This window comes from Kogia breviceps, chromosome 7 (genome assembly GCF_026419965.1).
Source record: "Kogia breviceps isolate mKogBre1 chromosome 7, mKogBre1 haplotype 1, whole genome shotgun sequence".
NCBI classification, from domain to species: Eukaryota; Metazoa; Chordata; class Mammalia; order Artiodactyla; family Physeteridae; genus Kogia; species Kogia breviceps.
Genome location: NC_081316.1, coordinates 52,290,282 through 52,312,828, shown reverse-complemented (window position 1 = coordinate 52,312,828; position 22,547 = coordinate 52,290,282). Strand labels below are relative to the sequence as shown.

General features: G+C 36.6%; 1 protein-coding gene across 1 annotated transcript in view; it reads left to right on the top strand.

Annotated features, from left to right (window-relative positions):
- The first annotated feature begins 907 nt into the window (after positions 1–907).
- The window catches only part of TYR (tyrosinase), a 105,600-nt gene continuing 83,960 nt past the window's right edge, over positions 908–22,547 (top strand). Inside the window, exons 1-2 of the mRNA XM_059068979.2 lie at positions 908–1,726; positions 10,712–10,928. Of these exons, the coding sequence (XP_058924962.1) occupies positions 908–1,726; positions 10,712–10,928 (1,036 nt within the window). The remainder of the gene's footprint in view (positions 1,727–10,711; positions 10,929–22,547) is intronic.

Below are 22,547 nucleotides of genomic sequence, written 5' to 3'. Positions count from 1 at the left end.
AACTACTATATATAAAACAAATAAACCAGAAAGATATATTGTACAGCACAGATAATATAGCCACTATTTTATAATAACTTTACGTGGAGTATAATCTATAAAAATATTGAATCACTATGTTGTACACCTGAAACTAATATAATATTGACAAGCAACTATACTTCAATTTTAAAAAAAGAGTTTCCTTTGGAATATTCACTAGTAAAAGTTTCCAAAATAAAGCAGACCACCCAGCTATTAAAGTGACCTCTCATTAATAATAGTCAGAAAATGAGCGATTAGACAGCAAGCAAGCAGGCAGCATCAAGATAATCAGGAAGTGTATAAGAAAAAAATTTTTCTTCTGATACTTTGTATAAAATAAATAACCTTCAGATATAAGAAATAATCTCTAGGCTCTGAAAGTGTCTCTTTCTGAAAAGACAAATTCTACCAATGCTGTGGCCTATTTATAGTCTTTGAGAAACAAACCATCTTGCACCCAAAATCTCTAACACTGCCTGACTCTTCTTAATAAAAGAAGCTCTATTTATTCCTGACATGGTTTCTCATTTGCAAATTTAAATCATCACTAATTTTATAGTCAATTAACTGGGTTTATTTAGATCAGGTGGTATTATTATTCTAAACATAAGAATTAAACTATTAATGGTGAATAGTGTTTCTCACTTTAATGTAGGCCTATCCCACTGGTGGGATACACGCCAACTCCAAGGAAAAGTCAGTCATGTGGTTTTCAGAAGATGAAAGCTTAAGATAAAGACTGAGAGTGTTTGATGCTGAGGTGGGAGTGGTATTATATAGGTCTTAGCCAAAACATGTGATAGTCACTGAAGGGGTAGCTGGAAAGAGAAGTGTGTGGCTCAATTAACCAGCTCAGGCAGACCTTGTGAGAACTAGAGGAAGAATGCTCCTGGCTGCTTTGTACTGCCTGCTGTGGACTTTCCAGACCTCTGCTGGCCATTTCCCTCGAGCCTGTGCCTCCTCTAAGCACTTGATGGAGAAGGAATGCTGCCCACCATGGGAGGGTGACGGGAGTCCCTGTGGACAGCTTTCAGGCCGGGGTTCCTGTCAGGACATCATTCTGTCCAAGGCACCACTTGGACCACAGTTCCCCTTCGCAGGGGTGGACGACCGGGAGTCGTGGCCCTCTGTCTTTTATAATCGGACCTGCCAGTGCTATGGCAACTTCATGGGATTCAATTGTGGAAACTGTAAGTTTGGCTTTTGGGGACCCACCTGCACAGAGAGGCGACTTTTGGTGAGAAGAAACATCTTTGATTTGAGTGTTCCAGAGAAGGACAAATTTCTTGCCTACCTCACTTTAGCGAAACATACTACCAGCCCAGACTATGTCATCCCCACAGGCACCTATGGCCAAATGAATAATGGATCAACACCTCTGTTTAATGACATCAACGTTTATGACCTCTTTGTCTGGATGCATTATTATGTGTCAAGGGATGCACTACTTGGGGGCTCTGAAATCTGGAGAGACATTGATTTTGCTCATGAAGCACCAGGTTTCCTGCCTTGGCATAGACTCTTCTTGCTGCTGTGGGAAAAAGAAATCCAGAAGCTCACAGGGGATGAGAACTTCACTATTCCATACTGGGATTGGCGAGATGCAGAAAATTGTGACATTTGCACAGATGAGTACATGGGAGGGCGCAACCCTGCAAACCCTAATCTACTCAGCCCAGCGTCCTTCTTCTCCTCTTGGCAGGTAAGATGTTCTGGACATACAATATCAGAGCATAAAAGAACCGTAACAATCACTTCTTCTGGAAGGTCTTCATAAACACCTTTCCCGTCTCTCCATCTCCTGCCAAGCCTAGAAAATTTTCCCTGTCAAGAGCTCTCAACATACCTTGTATTTTTCCCTTTATAGCACACTTCACAATTGTAGTTCCAAAGGGATTTGTGTGGTTATTTGCCTAACATCCTCTACTTGGTTCCTAAAATCTAATGAATAAAAAGTACTTGGTTCATCACTGTATCTCCTAGCACCTGGGATGGTGCCTGGCAAATGGTAAGAGCTCATGAAGTATCTGTTGAACCAATGGATGAATGAATACTTAGATGATTAGGAAAATAAATGATTTAGGTCAATGTTTCTGAAATTTTCTTCACAAGAAAATTTATACATTGCACAAATTAAAAATACAAATTCCTATCCTTATCCCAGGAATCCCATTGATAAGAATCTTCAAAGGAGGGTCCTGGGAAGACCTCATTTACTAAATGTCTATGGTGATTATCACCATCAGCAAAATTTGGGGAATATTACTTAGATTAAATTTTCTTTTAAAAAATATATGAAGACCCTGAGGCTCAAACAGGTAAATAATGAAAATAGCTAATAATCATCGATCAATTAGCATGTATGAGTACCTGTTGTGTTTATGTGCCTTAATTCATTTAATACTCTTACTAATCATTCCCCATCTCAAAGATTTAAAAAAAACAACCTGAGGTATAAAGATATTAGGTAACTTGTACAAGATCGCAGAACTAGTAAGTAGCAGAGACAAGATTTGTTCTCAAATAGCCTGGCTGCATGACAACCTCATAATATTGGGTTGGTCAAAGAGTTCATTTGGGTTTTTCTGTAACAACTTATGGAACAACCTGAACAAACTTTTTGGCCAACCCAATATTTCCAAGGACATGTCTGCTATGATATCTAAAGGATCTGGCCATCCTACTTCACTTTTTTCAATAAGATGCAGAAGAAATTATAATTTTTTCCAAAATATGTGCAAACTTTTGGGGTACAAGATAAGGGATTGTTATTTTGAAGTTTAATTTCTGTTTCTCCTATTCTGATTTTTTTCACTCTGGATTAGGGGCAAAAGGTAGCCAAAGAAATATGCTTTTAATTATTTATCATTTTAAAACCATAGGTGGAAGGAATGTTTTTCTGCCTGTATTCTAAACATTTCTAATACAGCACTTTTGACTAGCAGTACTTTATGGAACTAAACCCCAATATTTAAATGAGATGGGAAGAATTTTGCATTCTTACCCGGCACTCTGCAATTCTGAAATGTGGATGGCTTCCCACCCGCCCCCCTGCACTAAGTTCACACACCTTCCAAATGGAGCCTATTGAAGCTCATTGAAAATGACCACTGTAATGTCTTGTGTCACTAATGTCAGCTATTTACCAAGAGAAAGGAGTGTATTTGTGCAGGAAAGGCTGGAAAAATTGTGCTTCAAAAAAAAAAATCTGTTTCAATAAGCTTTCAGACCTCCTACCTTAATCTATAAAGTGCAAAACTCTCATCTAACTCTCACATCCTCCGTTACTGCTTAAAACACGGTTAAGCTTGGATGCGGGATTTTCAGTCAGTTATAATGCTTTCCTTAACTGCTTTTCTTGACCCAGAAAAACTGGAGGATTATCTAAATTACCAAAAAGTTACAACATCCACACTGAAGCTTAATAGGCAAATACTAATTGATATTAATTACATTAGATGTAGGCTTCTTGGAAGTACCTAAATTATGTTTCTAATTTTTTCTATTCATTTATTGATTATTGAGTGGAAATTTTTTCTGTTTTTTTCTCCTTTACAATTGTGTCCAGTTTTACTTCTAAATAAAACTTTTTGGGTCTAGTAGGTAAACACTAAGTTGAAATTGTTACAACATTAGATTCGATATTGTTCTATGATTAAACTACTGTGTAGTAACTGTTGTTAAAAATAAGATTAGGATGGGGCTTCCCTGGTGGAGCAGTGGTTGAGAATCTGCCTGCTAATGCAGGGGACACGGGTTAGAGCCCTGGTCTGGGAGGATCCCACAAGCCGCGGAGCAACTAGGCCTGTGAGCCACAATTACTGAGCCTGCGCGTCTGGAGCCTGCGCTCCGCAACAAGAGAGGCCGCGAGAGTGAGAGGCCCGCGCACCACCATGAAGAGTGGCCCCCGCTTGCCACAACTAGAGAAAGCCCTCGCACAGAAACAAAGACCCAACACAGCAAACATAAATAAATTAATTAATAAACTCCTACCCCCAACATCTTCTTAAAAAAAAAATAAGATTAGGAAATACAGAGGACAAAGACCACTGAAGAAAAATGAGCAAACGACGATTTAAATAAAGAAGGTGAAATGAGGGAACATTTATGTTCACCTACCGTGAGTGGTGTCATTGTGTGAGGTGACAGTCAAACCCAATTCTAGTTGGCTGTTCGCATTCCTTTGCAGAGCGTCTCTGGTTATAGTCCTTTAAAAATGAAGATCAGTTGTTTATATTGACTTAATTCAGCAGTTCTCAGTATCTTCTAAATCACTTAGGAGCTTAAAAAATTGCATGTGCTCCACCCATCTACCTTCTGCCAGAAGATCATAGGGGGTCCACTGTGAAGTCCAAGCGTCTGTTTTGTTTTGTTTTTCTTTGCGGTACGCGGGCCTCTCACCGCTGCGGCCTCTCCCGCTGTGGAGCACAGGCTCCAGATGCGCAGGCTCAGTAATTGTGCTTCACGGGCCTAGTTTCTCCGCGGCGTGTGGGATCCTCCCGGAACGGGGCACAAACCCACGCCCCCTGCATCGGCAGGCAGACCCTCAACCACTGCGCCACCAGGGAAGCCACAAGCGTATGTATTTCTAAAACCTTCTACTGTAATTCTATGCACAGCCAGCACTAAGAATCACTGATTTAATTAATATGGAAATTGCTTTGGTATCTCTTTCAGTTTACAAACTCAGGTTCTATACTAAACCCACCAGTAGTTTAAATGCTTTTGCCTGAATTGAACACTCAAATCAAGAACTAGATTGTTGGGCTTCCCTGGTGGCGCAGTGGTTGAGAGTCCGCCTGCCAATGCGGGCGACGCGGATTCGTGCCCCAGTCCGGGAAGATTCCACATGCCGCGCAGCGGCTGCGCCCGTGAGCCATGGCCGCTGAGCCTGCGCATCCAGAGCCTGTGCTCCGCAATGGGAGGGGCCACAACAGTGAGAGGCCAACTTACCACAAAAAAAAAAAGAACGAGACTGTTTTATGTGAGATGATGAGACCAAATATCTTCCAGACTTGGTGAGTTCATTAATATCTTCCTAATTAGTTAGACTCAGCCCCTTTGGTACAAAGCCTCCTGCTTTTTCTTGATTTCAGATATCTTTTACTTGACACACACAAAAATAGAGTTTTTAGATTTATTAACTCATAGGATTTATTAACTCTGAGCTAAGAGACCTACAGTGGTGTGTAGTGTACTGCCTACATTTTGTAAAAGAAGATAGTGAGACCCTGAAAGCTAGGATGATTTGTCTAAGGTCACACAGCTGAGGACTCAAACCCAGTACCTTTCACTCCAATGCTATTTCAAGTTAACCATGTTGTTTCCTATTTTTAAGGAGCCATTTAGGCTTGGAAGGGATAAAACAAGCCACTAATTTATGGATGTAAGTTCTAACTTGTAGTCTCTTTAACTCCCTTAAAATTCAGTTGCACAGACAACTGGGGCAGATATTCTGATGTAGTCCTTTTCATTCATGTTAGAGTGAAATTATTCCATTAGATGTTTATTTATCCACATCCCTTACTCAGGTAGAATTGACCTTCACCCTTTTGCACTATCGTTATACTTTGTACAGATTTGTATCATAGTACCTATAATTCTTCAATACATGTAATTGTTTTCAAACATATCTTTGTCTAACAGACTACCATCTGCTCCAATGTAGAAACCATTTCTAATTTCTTTATGTCCACAGAGTCAGGAACATAATATATACATGGAATGGGCTTTGTCAATATTTGTTGAATTGAACAAAATTGAAAATCATAGAAATGTTAGCTCTAGTGCTAACACACATAAAAAATTAAACTCTGCATAGACATAGTTAGATTTCTAGAACATTGAGCCATAATTTATAGCACTGGATCCCCAAGGCCAAGGACACAATTATACCAAAATAAGCAGTAACTTATTGTCTGGAATAAAACATTTTGTGTAGCTCTTTCTAGGCTTGTGTGTGTGTGTATGCAAAAAATGAAAGCACACTTAGAGAAGATCAGGCAAGTTACAACCCGAGTGTTACTTAAGTGAGATTAATAATATTTACTGATAAGGTTTTTTATTCAATAAAATAATATATTAAAAATTATGTACTTAATGTTAGTTTTCATAGGAAGGCTATATTCAGAATTCACATGCTTTTTTTTTGTATATTTGTTCCTTTATTTTTTAGTTTGTTTAATGCCAAGAGCTTTAAAACTAGAAGCATGTTTGTCGTCAGTTAAAGCAGTCCATTATTTTTGGAGGTGGGGGGTGAACATTAAAGTACAAATACCTATGCTCAACAGTTAGATCCAATGTTATGCAAGCAACAGATAAGCTAGCTATAAGAAGGAAAGGGTAGCTGTCATGATGGATCAAAATAAAGAGAAAAAATTTTTCCAAGATGATGGGTATGAGTGAAGTGTGACCAGGGAATTCACTCATCAGGTGAAAAGCATATCACGTGGAAGCAAACAGTAGGAAGAAAAAAAAAGTTACATTTCAGCAGAGTCATGGGTTTAGGTAACCATGGCAACGGCTCAGTGAATTAACAGCTTCTCTTTTTTCTTTATGAAAAAGATTCTGTGGAATGTCATAGGGTTTACATTTTTATTTAGATAAACCTCTAATGTCATGATAGAATTTTTGCTCCTAAAGCTTTTAATTACTGGTTGTTTGTTGCTATTTCTTTATGTTTCAGAGAACACTAAGTTCACTTTCTCCATTAATACATCTGTTTCTTCTTTCTATATCTCTATATATTGACTTGGGACAGCTTGATCTGTTTGCCCCAAATCGTATGTTATAAGTCACCTGTGTTGAAACAGAAAAAGAACAAATTCCTCATCAGAAGACTTCTGCTACTTACCAGATGTTATTGGACAAGTTATTTGGAATCTTTGACCTTTGTTTTTTATTCTCAACAGAAAAAAAATGGGGTGCAATTATCATATATGTGTGTTTTCTGTGTTGATGAAAATACTAAATGGAATGAAAAGTAGAATAATGCAGTGGAAAGGGTATAGTCTTTTGAGTCATAAAAACATGACTTTTGTAACTTACTTAGCTACAAAATCCTGGACAAGTTACTTAATTATTCTGAGACCTTTTTTTCTTTAAAATTAGAATAACATATCTTAAAGCATTATAGTAAAGGGATTCAAGGAAATCTGTTAATGTAAAATTACTAGCTTAGTATCTGACATATTCCTTTAATTCCAGGTATGGAAATTATCATAATATATCTTTATATGATATATTGATGATAGTTATTATAATAATGACTATTCATCCAGTGTTACAGAGTCAGGGTTAACAATTTGGTGGCCTGCCCAATGGTCTTGTATTCAATAATAATACAATAGCTGCCATTATTAAGCACTCTGTACTTGGCACTATATACTAAATGCTTTACTTAGGTAAAATTATTTGATCCTTCATAAAAAGTTGTTGTAGTCCCCATTTACAGACGAAAAACCTTGATATTCAGAGAGCTTGAGTCATTTGCTCAATTTGGAAACCGTGTCTGACTGCAATCTCCATGATGATAACCATAGTGATAACACTTTCTCCTACCCTGCCTCTCCTTCTGTATCAAATATAAAAACAATAATTTGAGATTAAGTTTTTGAAATTATTTCTGGAAATGGGGTAGATTTCTTCCTTGTTACTAATACATTGTCATCTGAACATTTAGCCACTTGGCTGTTGGCATTTCAGCAAAAATAGTTTCATTCAAACCTCTAATTTAACTGAGTCTGCTGGAGGAGTCTTTTAGGCAGTAGGATCTTTTGAAAATATCCTGATATGGCTTATTATTCAAACAGGAACGAAAATGATTTCATCTATATACCTGCTGTGATGTCTAGTTAATGGACATTTTAAAGGAATCTAATATATTACACTCATCTCAAAAGTTAAGTTAGCTTTATTCAACCATCCCTAAGCCATTTACAGGCAGTCATAAATCTACTGGATATAGCTTTGGAATCAGGAGGACTGTGGATTAATGTTCTAGTCCTGGATCTGAACATCATATGACCTTAGACAAGTCACCCAACAATTCAAGTCCTCAATTATGCATGGATAAAGGATTGAGGAATGTGAATGGAGTATGAAGAAAACTAGAAACTGACATCTGTTGAGCCAGAACTGCATTTTATTATTTTATTAATAGAATGATATACATATAATAAATTATACATTAAAATGTAATATTTATTATTTCATATTACAGTTGAAGAAATTGAGACTCAGCAAGCCTAAATAACATACTCATTGCCCCATTGCTAGTAAGTAGCTGAGCCAGAGTTGAAGCCCACACCTACGTGAATTTGGAAACTAATTCTTTTCCAGCACACAATCCTTCAATTCATAAATTTTATCTTAGTGACCAGAAATTAAAAGCTTCTCTAAGTGTCTGTTGTATAACACAGTAGCAACCATTCCCAGGGGGACAAGGCTCATTCAGTTCCATCTGATGGTGATTTAATTTGCTTTTACATTCTTAAAGATTGCCAACTCACTGGAGCAGGAGACTGATAGGATTGTTTTGATTATTCCTAACTGTGGTGCAAGCAGTTGACCAAGAAGACTTCACTTTTAAAATTTTGTTCCATGTGCCTTGCCTGTTGCCCATAAAATTATTAATCATAATACAGGGCTTTAGATCCTACTAGCCTTTTATACTCTTCCACACTCAGTTTCCTCATCCTTAAAATAGGGATAAAATCATATAAACCTACATGGTCATTTGTGAATTTTTAAAAATGTACACAGAGATGCCTTTCCTATTGAGAGTGGGGCCTCAGTATATATTTAATACAAACGATATATTTTTGGAAATATCTTCTAGGGAAAATGTTGGTATTAGTAACAGGACTAGCTAAAAATGATGTGCAACACATGTTGGTAGTTGAAGATTCACTGGTTCATCCATTGACTTGTTTATTCTCCCATCAAATTGTTATAGAGCCTCTATTATAGATTCTGGGAATAAACAGTTATCCTCATGGAGATTACTTTTTTTTTTTTAAAGGAAGTGATACTGACTGTTTATCAAGGGAGATTAAAGTGAGTCAAGTTTGAGTTTGACAGACAACCACGACGTTATCTACTCAGTGGGCACAGGCCTCCTACAGACTAAGTGCCCATTGTGCACAGTCACTGATGGCAGTGTGGACTCTCCTGGGTTTTATGCTTTTGTTTAAGTCTGATATCTTGCTACCTGCTTAATAGCCATCATGGAACCTAAGGCATCAATGATTTTAAGATGAATAATTAACTTATAAACCACTGCGAAAAAATCTGCCAGTTAAATTATAATGTTTTTTTAAATCACTTAGCATTTTTATTTTATATTTATTGAAAGAGCTCCTTTTGACTTATTTAGTCAAATAATTTTATCATAGTTCAGTCTTCTGCCTACATATAAGTGAAACTGTAAGCAAAATAATTTGGTGAAGGATTTCTAAGATTTCTTCATATTTTAGAGTTGGACCCTTTTGATTTACTTTTAAAGTCAGAGTTGACAATGTCTGGTTTTTTCAAAATACTGGTTTGGCCTTGAAGATTAGGTAGAATATCAGATAAATGGCAAGGAGTGAACACGCTCAGGCAAGAACAAAGATGTGGGATGGAGAAGCATGAGTGATGCCCAGAGAAGAGTAGCCAGTCTGACTTCAGCAGTTGGATCACAGAATTTGTAAACAAATAAAGATTCAAGATGTATTCTGGAGGCAGAATTGACAAGATTGGCTCATGGTTTTAATCTGAAAGATAAAGGGGAACAAAATATAAATGATAACAGTCTCTGGCTTAAAAATGAAGATTCATGGGCTTCTGCTTTAAGCTGCAGGATAGTTGATGTGATAGGAAATAGAGGGAGAGGAACAATTTTTTAATATCTTTTTATTTTAAGTTTTTTATTTTAAAACTTCTTTTTAAATTTAATTTTTAAAATTAAAGTATAGTTGATTTACAAAGTTGTGTTAGTTTCAGGTGTACAGCAAAGCGATTCAGTTATACATACCTATATATCTTTTTTTATTCAGATTCTTTTCCCTTATAGGCTATTACAAAGGAACAAATTTTTGATTTTTAAGTGTTCCATTTGAGAAGCCTGTGAGATAACATTGAAATATGAAGTTGGAGATGGATATACGGGGTTAAAGTTCAGAGGAGTGCTTTTGGACTTCAAATAGGAATTAGGAAGTTCTTATCATTTAGAGGCCTGTAAGCCGTGAAACTGGTCGTCAGAGCCAAACAAGAATATACAGAGAGAAAGAAAAGAAGAGGGTACAGACCTAAACTCTGGGCCATGGCTAGCTTCAAGGGCATATGAAAGTCACACAATAGATATTTAACAGATGATTGTCAAATTAATTTCCCCACCAAATAAATATTTGACAACAATTATATGAAGTAGTTATTATTATCCCCATTTGCTAGCTGAGACCTATGGTATTTAATTTATTTTCTCAAATGGTAGATTCAAGACTAGAACTCTGTTCTGAATTTTAACATTCATGGGTTATTCTGCAACCCTCAGAAAGCTGCTTCCTTCAACAATTTACTTGAAAACATTAATCTCCTGATAATTAGAAGTCCAAATATGGTAATCAGGAACCTCAACCTCCCTACCTTCCCCCTTTGACTTAGAGGTGGAGACAATACCCCTTTAACATAAAGGCGTTTTGTGCAGGTCATCTGCAGCCAATTGGAGGAGTACAACAGCCGTCACTCTTTATGCAACGGGACGTCCGAGGGACCGATACTGCGCAATCCTGGAAACCACGACAAAGCCAGGACCCCAAGGCTCCCCTCCTCAGCTGATGTGGAATTTTGCCTGAGTCTGACCCAGTATGAATCGGGTTCCATGGATAAAGCTGCCAACTTCAGCTTTAGAAATACACTGGAAGGTAACCCCCTTTTTTCCACTCATTTACATTTTCTTTTCTTCTGAATTCATGTTTATAATCTCTTATCCAAAATCCTGGGTCCAAAAGTGTTTGAGAATTCAGAATTTTCTGAGTTGCGTAAGGGCATGTGGCATGTGTACATATATGGCCAATAACCCTAGGAGAGTGTGGGGGGCACACATAATCTGAAACATGAATAACTCTTCAGCAAAATGTATGAAGGTACCCACCAGGTCAATACATTGAGACAAGAGGCAGCCTAATGGAGAATAAAGTCAGGTTTTCCACTAAAAAAATATTGACGCCGAACAAAATAATACATTTTTTGACCTTTTTGTATTTTGGAATTATAGATATAGGACTGTGGACCTATCATATTTTTCTAACTTTTAGTATTTTTATCTAGTTTAAAATATTCTGTAGCTTGCACCTTGCCCTCTGCATCTCTTTCATCTGGCTGTTCCTGAGTTACATCCTTTTACAGTAAACAGGTGAGCTAGTAAAAAAAGAAAGAAAGAAAAGAAAAGAAAAAATAAATATTCTGAATGCTAGCCTTTTTGAGACGAGTCTGTTCTTTTAACTATAATAAGGGTAAAATCCCCATCCCGTTATCCCTCAAGGTTTCTGTGTTTCGTCAGAGATTCCTTCTCATAGTCTCTTCTAAGACCTACCTACTTCTCCTGAAAAGCTCTCAACTTTGCTTGCATCTTCCCTTCAGCACCTATTCATTCTTCCCTGCTCAGCGCTGACCCAGTCATGAAACTCATCTCTGCCATCTCAATTTTCATTATGGAAACAAACCTAAAAACAAAAATAAAATAGGAACATTCACTCAAGTTACAGATTTAATCTGAGTTCCAGGGAGACATAGGGGACCAATTCTGGCAAGGCAGATAACTCAAAATTTAACACTAGACATTCCACCTCCTAAAAACTCTTTGGCACCCTACTATGGAGACAAAACTTTCTCTTTTCCGATTTCTTCCTCCTTAACTTCTTTTGTTTGTTTCTTGTCATTGTGATTGTTGCTTTGTCCTCTAATTTCTGTTGCTCAGCTGTGCAGAATAGTGTCTCTGTCTCTTTCATTTCCTTGTATTTTTCTAATCCAGAAGGTTTTAGGGCCTTGCTCTACCTCAGAAGCAATTTAAACAAGGAGAGTATCACCCTAAAGAGGAACCTTGGTGCAGTTATTAGAATAAAAATTGTGTTTATTTTCCTTAAATAACATCAGTAATTAACATTTTCCAAATAATCTCTATGTGCAAGGCACCATGCCAAAGATTCTGTATAGTACCATCTCACTTAATTCTTACAACCATCCTCTGAGGAAGATAGCATCATTATTTCCAATTTAAAGAGAGAAAACAGGATCAGAGATATCAGTAATTTGACTACCACCCATTCGGTAAGTGACAGAGCTAAATCTGTTCCTAGATTTGGTACATGCCAAAATGCAAGAGTCCTTTCCATTGTACTCTGATGACCCTGAGTGAGTTGAGCGTTTCTTGAAGGTTGAAAATATCAAGCTAATCCTTCAATAATATAACACGAGAAGGCAATGCCTGGTGCCCAGGAGTCTCTGAGCCTACAGACTAAGACGAAGGCACACAGACAAGTTCACCACGTGGGTGCATTGGGCATCCTGTTGGACTGTGCGGGCGTTAATAGGAGGATTCCAGATGCTGACTTAATGACATTATAAAGTGGGGCTCCATCCTTAAAGGAATTATAGTACATTATAGGTTATACAGGCAGATTTTCTAACAGTGAGAAAGCATAAACTTTGTTATTAAGGAATATGGGCTGATCACGGAAAGAAGGTGGGGAGCCTCACTTCTCTGGGCCTCAAATCAAAGAAGAAAACTGGCTTGAGCCATGTCAGCTCAGCCAGTGGCTTTCAAATGAGTTTCTAATGCGCAGAGTCAGTAGAGGACATCACATTTATTGTCGATAATTTGCCAATACTAATAAGTTATATCTGTGAATTACTTTTTTTCCAATAAACTGTTCTTATTTACTCATAGTCTAGTATGCTTTCTTGAGAAAGAGAGAAAAGACATTATAGCACATTATCTGGCACATAATAGGTGTTCAATATGTGTTTGATAAATGAAAACATAAATAATATCTAGGGCTCTTCCAGTTGCACCTAACCCATCACTTACTTTGTCTATACTTGTTGTATGAAACCTGTTTACTGGTAGCAAAATGTTAGAAAACATTGATCTGAGCCACCAACAAGAGCTTTTCCTGATCAGGGACAGATTTATTTACTCTTTTATTTAGAAATAATTTTAAGCTTACAGAAAAATTACCAACAATAAAAACTGTACAAAACCACACATAGGGCTTCCCTGGTTGCGAGTCCGCCTGCTGATGCAGGGGACACGGGTTCATGCCCTGGTCCGGGAGGATCCCACATGCGCCATGGTCACTGAGCCTGCGTGTCTGGAGCCTGTGCTCCGCAACAGGAGAGGCCACAACCGTGAGAGGCCCGCGTACTGCAAAAAAAAAAAAAAAAAAAAAAAAAAAAACCCACACATATACCTTCTACTGAGATTCACTTACCATTTACACTTGTTTTTTTTCTTTCTCTCTCTCTCAATCTGAACCATCTGAGGGTAAATTGCGTAGATCAGAACCCTTTACCCTTGGATATTTCAGTGTATTTTTCCCAAGAACAAGAATATTCTCTTACATAACCACAGAACAGTTATCAACTTCAGTAAGTTCTATATAGGTGTAATGCTTTAATCTAATTTACTGTTTATATTGCATTTTTTTCATTACACTAATAATATCCTTTACAGCATTTTCTTCTCTGTAAAAGAGTCCAGTCTAGGGTCAGATGACATTTAGTTGCCATTTCTCTTTAGCCTTCTTTTAATGTGAAATATTTCCACAGCCTTTTTTTTTCTGACGAGATTCACATTTTTGGAGAATACAGTTCCCCCATTTTTAACAGAATGCTCCTGTTTTTAAATAGAATTTTTAGTAGAATGGATCCAGGTAATGTATTCTTAGCCAGAATTTTACAGAAGTGGTTTTGTGTCTTTCTAGGAGCATATAACATCTGAAAGCACATGATGACCCTCTGTCTCACTTTGGTGATGCTAATTTGATCTCCTGTTTTACATGTGGACCAGATTCCCTCCTGTACAAAAACGGTCCCAGATTTCACCATTGGGCACACCTTCAAGTCAATTCTTAAGTATCTGTTTCATGACCCTATCATTTTTTTAGCTCTTTCTTTTTTTCTGGTACAACAAAATATTCTAGAGTCCCCTTGTACCTACACTGCCCAAAGCCTGGAATCAGCCATATCTCCAAGAAACTTTCATTCCTTTCAGTGGGGAAGGACAAAGACAAAGATAGAGAGAACACTTTGCTCACTTGAGAGACACATTTGATCTAAAAACCAGGGTGGGAGGTGAGGACATGGGATGTCTGGTCTACCAGGAGTGCTCAAGTGAGTTCAGCTGCCAGGAAAGCAGGACTGGAGAAGCAGAAGTAGTGGCAAACACTACACTCTCCTCTCTCAATAAATGCAGTTGGAATTGAATTGTCAGGTGGTTTTTTTTGTTGTTGGTTTTTTTTTTTTTTTTTTTTTTGTGTGTGTGTGTGTGTTACGCGGGCCTCTCCCATCACGGAGCATATAGGCTCCGGACACGCAGGCTCAGCGGCCATGGCTCACGGGCCCAGCCGCTCCGCGGCATGTGGGATCTTCCCGGACCTGGGCACGAACCTGTGTCCCCTACATCGGCAGGCGGACTCTCAACCACTGCGCCACCAGGGAACCCCGAATTATCAGTTTTGATTGAACCTCACAGTTATTGCTGCCCTTTTCTCTTTTGGGTCTCATGAGAAGTATGTGATGTATTTCCCATACAACAGATTCCCACAGCCAGTCCTGGGATGGAGGAACTGTTGCATTTTGTCTACTGAAGTTATTTATGTAACCTCAGCTTTCCTCTTGTATTTAAATGCTGAAGTAAAGATTGAAAATGTGTGATTTATGAACTGTATAAAAGAGACACATAAAGCAAAGAAGAATTAGTATGCATTATAAAAGGTAGTCTTCTGATTAGGTGGTCCCTGTGGAGTATGGGCTATTCGATTCAAAGAAGAATCTTCTCATGTGCAAATCTCTGACTACCCATGGTGTCCCGTATTTCACACTTTATAATAATGATAATGCAAAAATTGTACTGCTGTGGGTATTGGGGAATGGGGTGCGCTGGTAGTTTAGGGAAGTGGTTAAAGGCAATCAAACTGACTGGGATTTGATCTAAACTCTACCACTTCCTAGATCTGTTACCTTCAGTAAGCTATTTAACTCTCAGGGCCTTAATTTCATCATCTGGAAAATGTAGATAAGAATAATAACTTAGAGGGTTAATGTAAGGATTAAATAATATAATACATGTAAGGAACATATAACATTTCTTCAAAAAATAGCAGCTATTATTATGTTAAACTGGAATTAGTTTTTGACAACTCAGTTATCAGTCATTAATTTTTCTGACAATTAGCTTACAAACTAAGTATAGACTGCATCCTGAGGAAATAAATCATGATGTGCTAGGTGCAGAGAAAAAAATAGGGAGGAGGAAAGATAGAAGAGGAACTTTTTTAAGACAGACCCAGGGAGGGAGCATTTCTGAAGGTAAAAGCTACTGCTTTTGAGTGAATTCCCAGAAGCAAGGAGTCAAGAGCAAAGGCAGCTCCTGTTACCTAAAATAGAAAAAGGTGCAGGAACAAGGAACAACTCTAATTTAATGGTATGTTCTCAGCCTCAAGCACAGTGCAACTTAGAACCATGGAACATATAGTTGGAAGACACTTCTCAATGTATTCAGTTCAACATCTCTCATTTTGCTGAGATGCCCACTATAATATCTCTACGTGGTCTTTCAAGAACAGAGATCAACCTACCTCATAAGGGAGAACAGGATGTTCTTTAGGTTAAGACAAAATCTAATTCCATTCAACTTAAAGAGTCCTCCAGAAACCTGGTACTCTGTGAAATTATAAAAGTCCAAAGACATGAAAAGATGACTATTACACAGTTTCTGACCTTGAGGAGCTCACCAGCTAGTGAGAAAACATCACACAAACCCATAAGGAAAACACAATATGATGCTCAATATAAAATGAGGTAGGAACCCATAACTAAACCAGAAACATCTCCCAACCTGGAGAAATTGGAACCGGATCTTGAAATATCAATAATTTCTCACCAAGAAGAGCAGAGAAGGAAAGGCACTTCTAGCTGTGGGAACAACATATGCAGTGGAATAGAAGTATTGAAAGCATAAGATTGGATACAACAAAATGAGAAAATGTATATGGCTAGAATATTAAGCTTGTAGTGGGAAATAACAAAGATGTTTAGAATATGCCGTGAATACCCATGTTTCTAAATCTTGTCCAGAGAGGGAAAAAATAGGCTCCTAAGAATATGTCCACAGATCCCTAGAGAATTAAGAAACTAACATTTATTCTTTGTAAATATCATTGATATCTTCCCTGTAGAAGAGATATGTTTGAAAACCCAAAGTTTAAAAGTCATGATATAATGTTAATATCTTCCAAAACTTGTATAAATACCTTGTGTGAAACACTGCTATAGACAATGGGAGTCAAGAGAGGTTTTTAAGCAGGAACTTGATATGATTCTATCTATGTTTCAGAAAGATGTGAATCTAGTGCCCTCAGCAGAATGCAGAAAGACTAATTAATGAGCTGTGGGAGGATGATGAATGGTGAGGGCTTTATCCAAGGCAGGGAGAATGAGATGAAGATGAGTTGGTTAGAGTACAGAAACTCTTCTAGACTCTAGAGTATGGAGTATCAGAAACTCTTGATGACTAAATAGGAGGTAGAAAGGTAAGCATCACATTGAGGAGGATTATGAAATGTCTGCCACTGACTTCTAATAATTGGTCCTTGTTTTGTCCTCTTAAGTGTACACCACTAAAAAAATCTAGTTTATCTAACAGCTCTTCTAAAAAAATCCATCTATTATGAGTCTCTAGAACGTTTTTTCATGCAGCCCTTCACCCTTTCTATTTTATTGTGACTACCTAGGAAGTATCTTACCTCCTCATTTGCCAGAATTTCTTGAGGAGCAGTCTAGGAAATGGTAAATGAGCTCTGGGCTTTCATGAAAGTTAATTGGGGTTTTGAAATTTTGAATGAAATATTAAGGTAACAGTATGCATACTTGAAAAGAAAGGCCAGTGGCCAGGCACAATGAAGTCTCAAAGGATGATCTAGTCTCCAGTCTTCCTGCCTAAGAAATGGACTTTCTTAGCATATCCAGAAATGGTCACACAAACTCAAAGATAAATTACATTGACAACTGTTGTATAAACCAGAATGCTAAGGAGATTGTTTAAGTGAGGTGAGACATTCTAGTGATGGGAAGGCTCAAGCCCTCCCTACACACCTTCTTTACCAATTCTAAGAGAATCAGAAAGCTGAGTAGCTTTGTATAGTTTGGTGTACTCTGATTCAGAATGAGGTGGAGGGTTTTGAGAAAGAGTTCATCCAGATCAGGAGATCCTTTCTGAGCCTGGATTACTTAACTCCCCAGAATTATCACCTTGCCGACCTTGTTGATATTCTGAACAGGCAATGATCCTGATCATAATAATAATAAAAACCTCTACATGCTAGACATTCTCATTTCCCATGTGTTTTATTACTTAATCCTCACAGCAGTCTTGAGATATTTGATATTCACTGATTAAACTGATGCACCATCTTCAGTGAAGTAGTTATTCTAATGAGTTTAGGAGACAACCTGTCTTCTTCTAGTTGAATGAACTGATTCAACTCATTTGACTTGAAGAATAACATTTTCTCTCTTTACTCCAAGTTCGTAGGGCAAATAGGACCCTTCCAATTACATGTAAGAAATTCAAACAAGTGTCCTGCATATTATTTTCCAAGTGGGTTTGCTTTGAATTGTGATTCTTTTATTAGGAGATAATGTTACCTTTTTTAAAAGCCTGAAATAATACGTAGTGCTATATTATGGAGAAGGCTTTGTAGATATGCAAGCATGTTTTTAAGATTTCTAGGAAAGAAGCTGCTCTCAGGGATGAGTTAATACTTATGTGTTAAGTTCACAAAAAACAAGTCAAGCTTAATTCCTATATATACAAATGCCTTTTAAATTCTTAATCAGTGCTTTGCTTCCCAAAGCTGAAGGGTGGCAAGACCAGAATATATTCATTTTATCTGGCCATTAGAAGCTCTCTAGTCAGGGTGCAGTGAGAGCCTGCTAGAAACTATGACTGTTTGAGCATTAGGGAGCATTTTAATTTTTTGCAGAAACAATTTTTTTAGACCCATTGACATTGTTCAGACATCTGTGTGGTAGAAACTCACAGTTGCAGATTTTTTTCAGAAAAAGAAAAAAACCCTTAAAAACAGAATAAGTAGTTTAAAGTTTGGGGATATTATTGCTTGATACTCAGTAAACTTTTGCCAACAAATGTGTTAGTAATATACCCTGGAGCTCTCTCTGTAAAAAAAAAAAAAAAGGTCAGTCCCCATGTATTTATACATTTTTAAATGACTCTTCCAATTCTTCCCGCTTCTACCAGTTGTACTGGCATGCAAATTGTTCTTGCCAAAATGTGAATGTTGAGAAAGTAAAGTAATTTATTTAAGACACATGTCAACTGCGCTATGAATTAAAAGGTGCTGGTATTATGTACTGGCAAACACCACTTTAGAAAGCAACACTAGAGAAAGAGAGAGGAAAAACATCCCATATTGGGACATGGCCCTTTAAAGTGGATTGAAATACTAATTTTGAAGGCATATAGCAATATATTTGAGCATCAATTCTAACATTATGAGTATCTTCTCCTTCATTTAAAAAATGTATTTAATAATTACATATTTAGGCTATTGTGAGGATGTACGCATACCTAGCTCCTACTATATACGCAAGATATATTTCCCTTTATCCCCACTCCTGTCTTCTCTGCAATCTTCAATAGTCATCCCAACTTTCCTTATAATTTGGCATAGGTTACTAGTCTTCATGATATGTATTTACTCATAATAGACAGCTTTCATTCACTTTTTCATCATCTGAATTCACTGCTGTGGAAAATGGCTGTTTGCTAAAGGATAATATCATTTTCCAATAATTCAACTTAAGGTCCTAGAAGATCTTTAAGGAGCAAATTAATAATGTACCTCTTCTAAATATAGAGTCAGGCATTTGGTCTTTGGAGATTTCACTTCGTTGGGACAAATCTTGGTGAAAATGCTACCACTCACTAGCAATAAACACTGCAAAGAAAAAGCAGAATTCTATTTTATGCATTTATTCACTTAACAAATATGAGTTGAGAGACTTCAGGAACCAAAGACAAATTGGCCATGTCTCATGTATATGTAGGACTGCTTTATAATCTTCTACAGCAATTGATCTGTTCAATAAGATATTTTGGTTTCAGTATCTATTTACAACTCTTAGAATATATGGAGAACTCTACAAAACTTTTGTTTATGTGAGTTATATTGATGGCTAATTAGCATTTTAAAAACTAAAACTGAGAAGATTTGAAAATATTTACTGATTCATTAAAATTATAAATATTAATCATTACATGCTAGTATAGATAAAATAATTACAATATATTTTCAAAAAATAGTAAATGGCATGGCACTGGTTTATATATTTGCAAAAAGAAGAGATCTGGATTCTATGTCTGCTTCTATACTCAACATATTATGATATGGTGTTTGATTGAAGAACTTGAAGAAAATACATCTTCACACATATAAAATTGGAATAGGAGCAGTGTTTTTAAAAATATCTTCTGATAATTCTGGATCTTCTTTTACTTTCTCTACCAAAACTTAACTAGTGGTAATTTCTTTTTTTAAATTTCAACTCCCATTTATTGAGGTATATTTAGATGTCAGACACTGTGCTAAGAGCAATACATATATTATTCTAATTATTCTAATTATTCTAATCTTTGTAAAGATGCCACAAGGTAGGTATTATTATTATTGCCATGATTATATTTTAACAGGAAAGGAAATTGAGACTTGGAGACAATAAGTTATTTTTCATGACCTATGGCTGCTAAATAAAGAGCTGAGTTTCAAGGCTACTTGACACCAGAACCCAGGCTCTTAACATGCATTTCAGAGCATAAATTCATTAAAACAATGTTTTTCACCTTGTTAAGAATAACTAATATATAGTCTATGGATTCTACGTAACTCTCGGAGGATTTTTAAAATACTTTTTGTGTTAAAATAATTATACAGGAAGTTGCAGAAGTACAGAAAGTTCCTAGGTACCCTTCACCCAGTTTCCTCCAATGGGTATATTTTACATGATTATAGTACAATATCAAAACCAGGAAGTTAATATTGATACATATGTCTGGAAATTCTATGTCATTGATTTTTTAACTTGTGAGTTTTTTTGTTTGTTTGTTTTGCTTTCTCCCCTTTTCTTTCATTTATTTATTTATTTTTGGCTGCACCAGGGCTCAGTTGCAGTACACAGAATCTTTAGTTGTAGCATGCAGACTCTTAGTTGCAGCATGAGGGATCTAGTTCCCCCACCAGAGATTGAAGCTGGGCCCCCTGCATTGGGAGCGTGGAGTCTTACTCACCAGACCGCCAGGCAAGTCCCAAATTCTATGTCATTTTATCACATCTGTAGATTCAGGTAACCATCACGACAATCAAGACACAGAACTATTCCATCACCGGGAAGATTTCTCTTGTGCTACCTCTTTAGAGTCACATCTGCCCCCATTCTCCTACCATCCCTAACCCCTAGCAAGCACTATTATTTATCTCTATAATTCTGTCATTTTGAAAATGTTAAACAGAATCATAGAGTATAGGACCTTAGGGGACTGGCTTTTTTCAGGGGCATAATGGCTTGAGACCTATCCCAGTTGTTGCCTGTGTCAACAGTCTACTCCTTTCTATTGCCTAGTAGTATTCCATGTTCGATATACCACGGTTTGTTTAACTATCACCTATTGAAGGATCTTTTGGTTGTTTCCAGTTTGGGGCTATTACAAATAAAGCAGATACAAACAATCATGTACAGATTTTTGTGTGGACACAAGTTTTTATTTCTCCAACACAAATGTCCCGAAGAGCTATGGCTGGCTTGTATGGTAAATATATGTTTAGTTTTTTAAGAAACTGCTAAACTATTTCCCAGAGTGGCTGTACAATCTTACATTCCTATCAACAATGTATGAGAAACCCAGTTCCTCAGCATCTTCAACAGCATTTGATATTCTCACTACTTTGTATTTTAGCTGTTCTAATAGGTATACAGTGATATCTCAGGATGGACTTAATCTGATTTTCCCTAATAGCTAGTGATGTTAAACATCTTTTCATTTGCTTAGTTGCCATGCTATCTGTATATCTTTTTTGATGAAATGCCTCTTCCTATCTTTTGCCCATTTTCTAATTGGATTTAGTTTTTTTTACTGTTGAGTTTTGAGAGTTCTTTACATATTTTAGATACAAATTCTTTAGTCAGATATATAATTTATAAATATTTTCTCCCAGTCTGTAGCTTGTCTTTTCATTCTCCTAACAGAGTCCTTCACAGAGCAGAAGTTTTTAATTGCATATATATGCACATATATATGTGCAATTAATTTAAAGTAATAATTAAATAATTTAAAATAATATATACATATATTAAACATATACATGTTATATATATGTATACATATGTCTATATATTAAACATATACATATTACATATACAATATGTATATATAACTTTATCTATAAAACTGCAAAGATATCAACTTGGAAGTCTTTCCAAATGACACTGTCATTTGCATCAAAAATTCTGCTAGTGTTTACAAGTCGTGTCTTGGCAATAGCACATAAAACAGCAAATATCATGACTTATTCTATATCAGGCACTTTACAAAAATATGCATCCAAAACACAGACAAGCATGTGGGCAAGTTGCTACTAATCCAAGTAAATTGTACATTAAGACAGCTTATACTTTATAAGATTTTCAAAACACTTTCATTCAGGATAGTAACTGTTTCATAAGCAGCATGGGAGGAATTTTCAGAGTCTAAGATTAAGAAAATTGGAAGGGGGCATTCAGGAAGACAGAAATTATACAATGTAATTTAATACAATTTTTTTAGGTAGCAAAATTTGTAGGAAATAGCTGTATAATATTTCACAGTTGATTAATCTAAATATATATAGTAGAAAGAAAAATCTAAACTTTCAAAGATTAGATTCTATGATGTACATTTGAGAAATAGGCTTTGAAAGAGTAACACTATGGGGTGACTAGGTTTATTGAAGTAGTAAAGTGAAAATGGAGACAATCGTCCAGCTTTTCAAATGGTCTAGACTTTATTTTTCTGGATTGGTTTAGATCTCTTTAGAAGTATTAACATAAAACAAAAGGATGAGTATCTTTCCTTCTAAGTATTAGGTTCAGTGTTATTAATTCTAGGTTTTAACCAATAGATGAAATGTATATTATAACTATAAATGGTATTGTTTTAATTGTTGTTGGGCTAGAGAAGCAGGTAATTTAAGTCTATGAATGTCTAATCT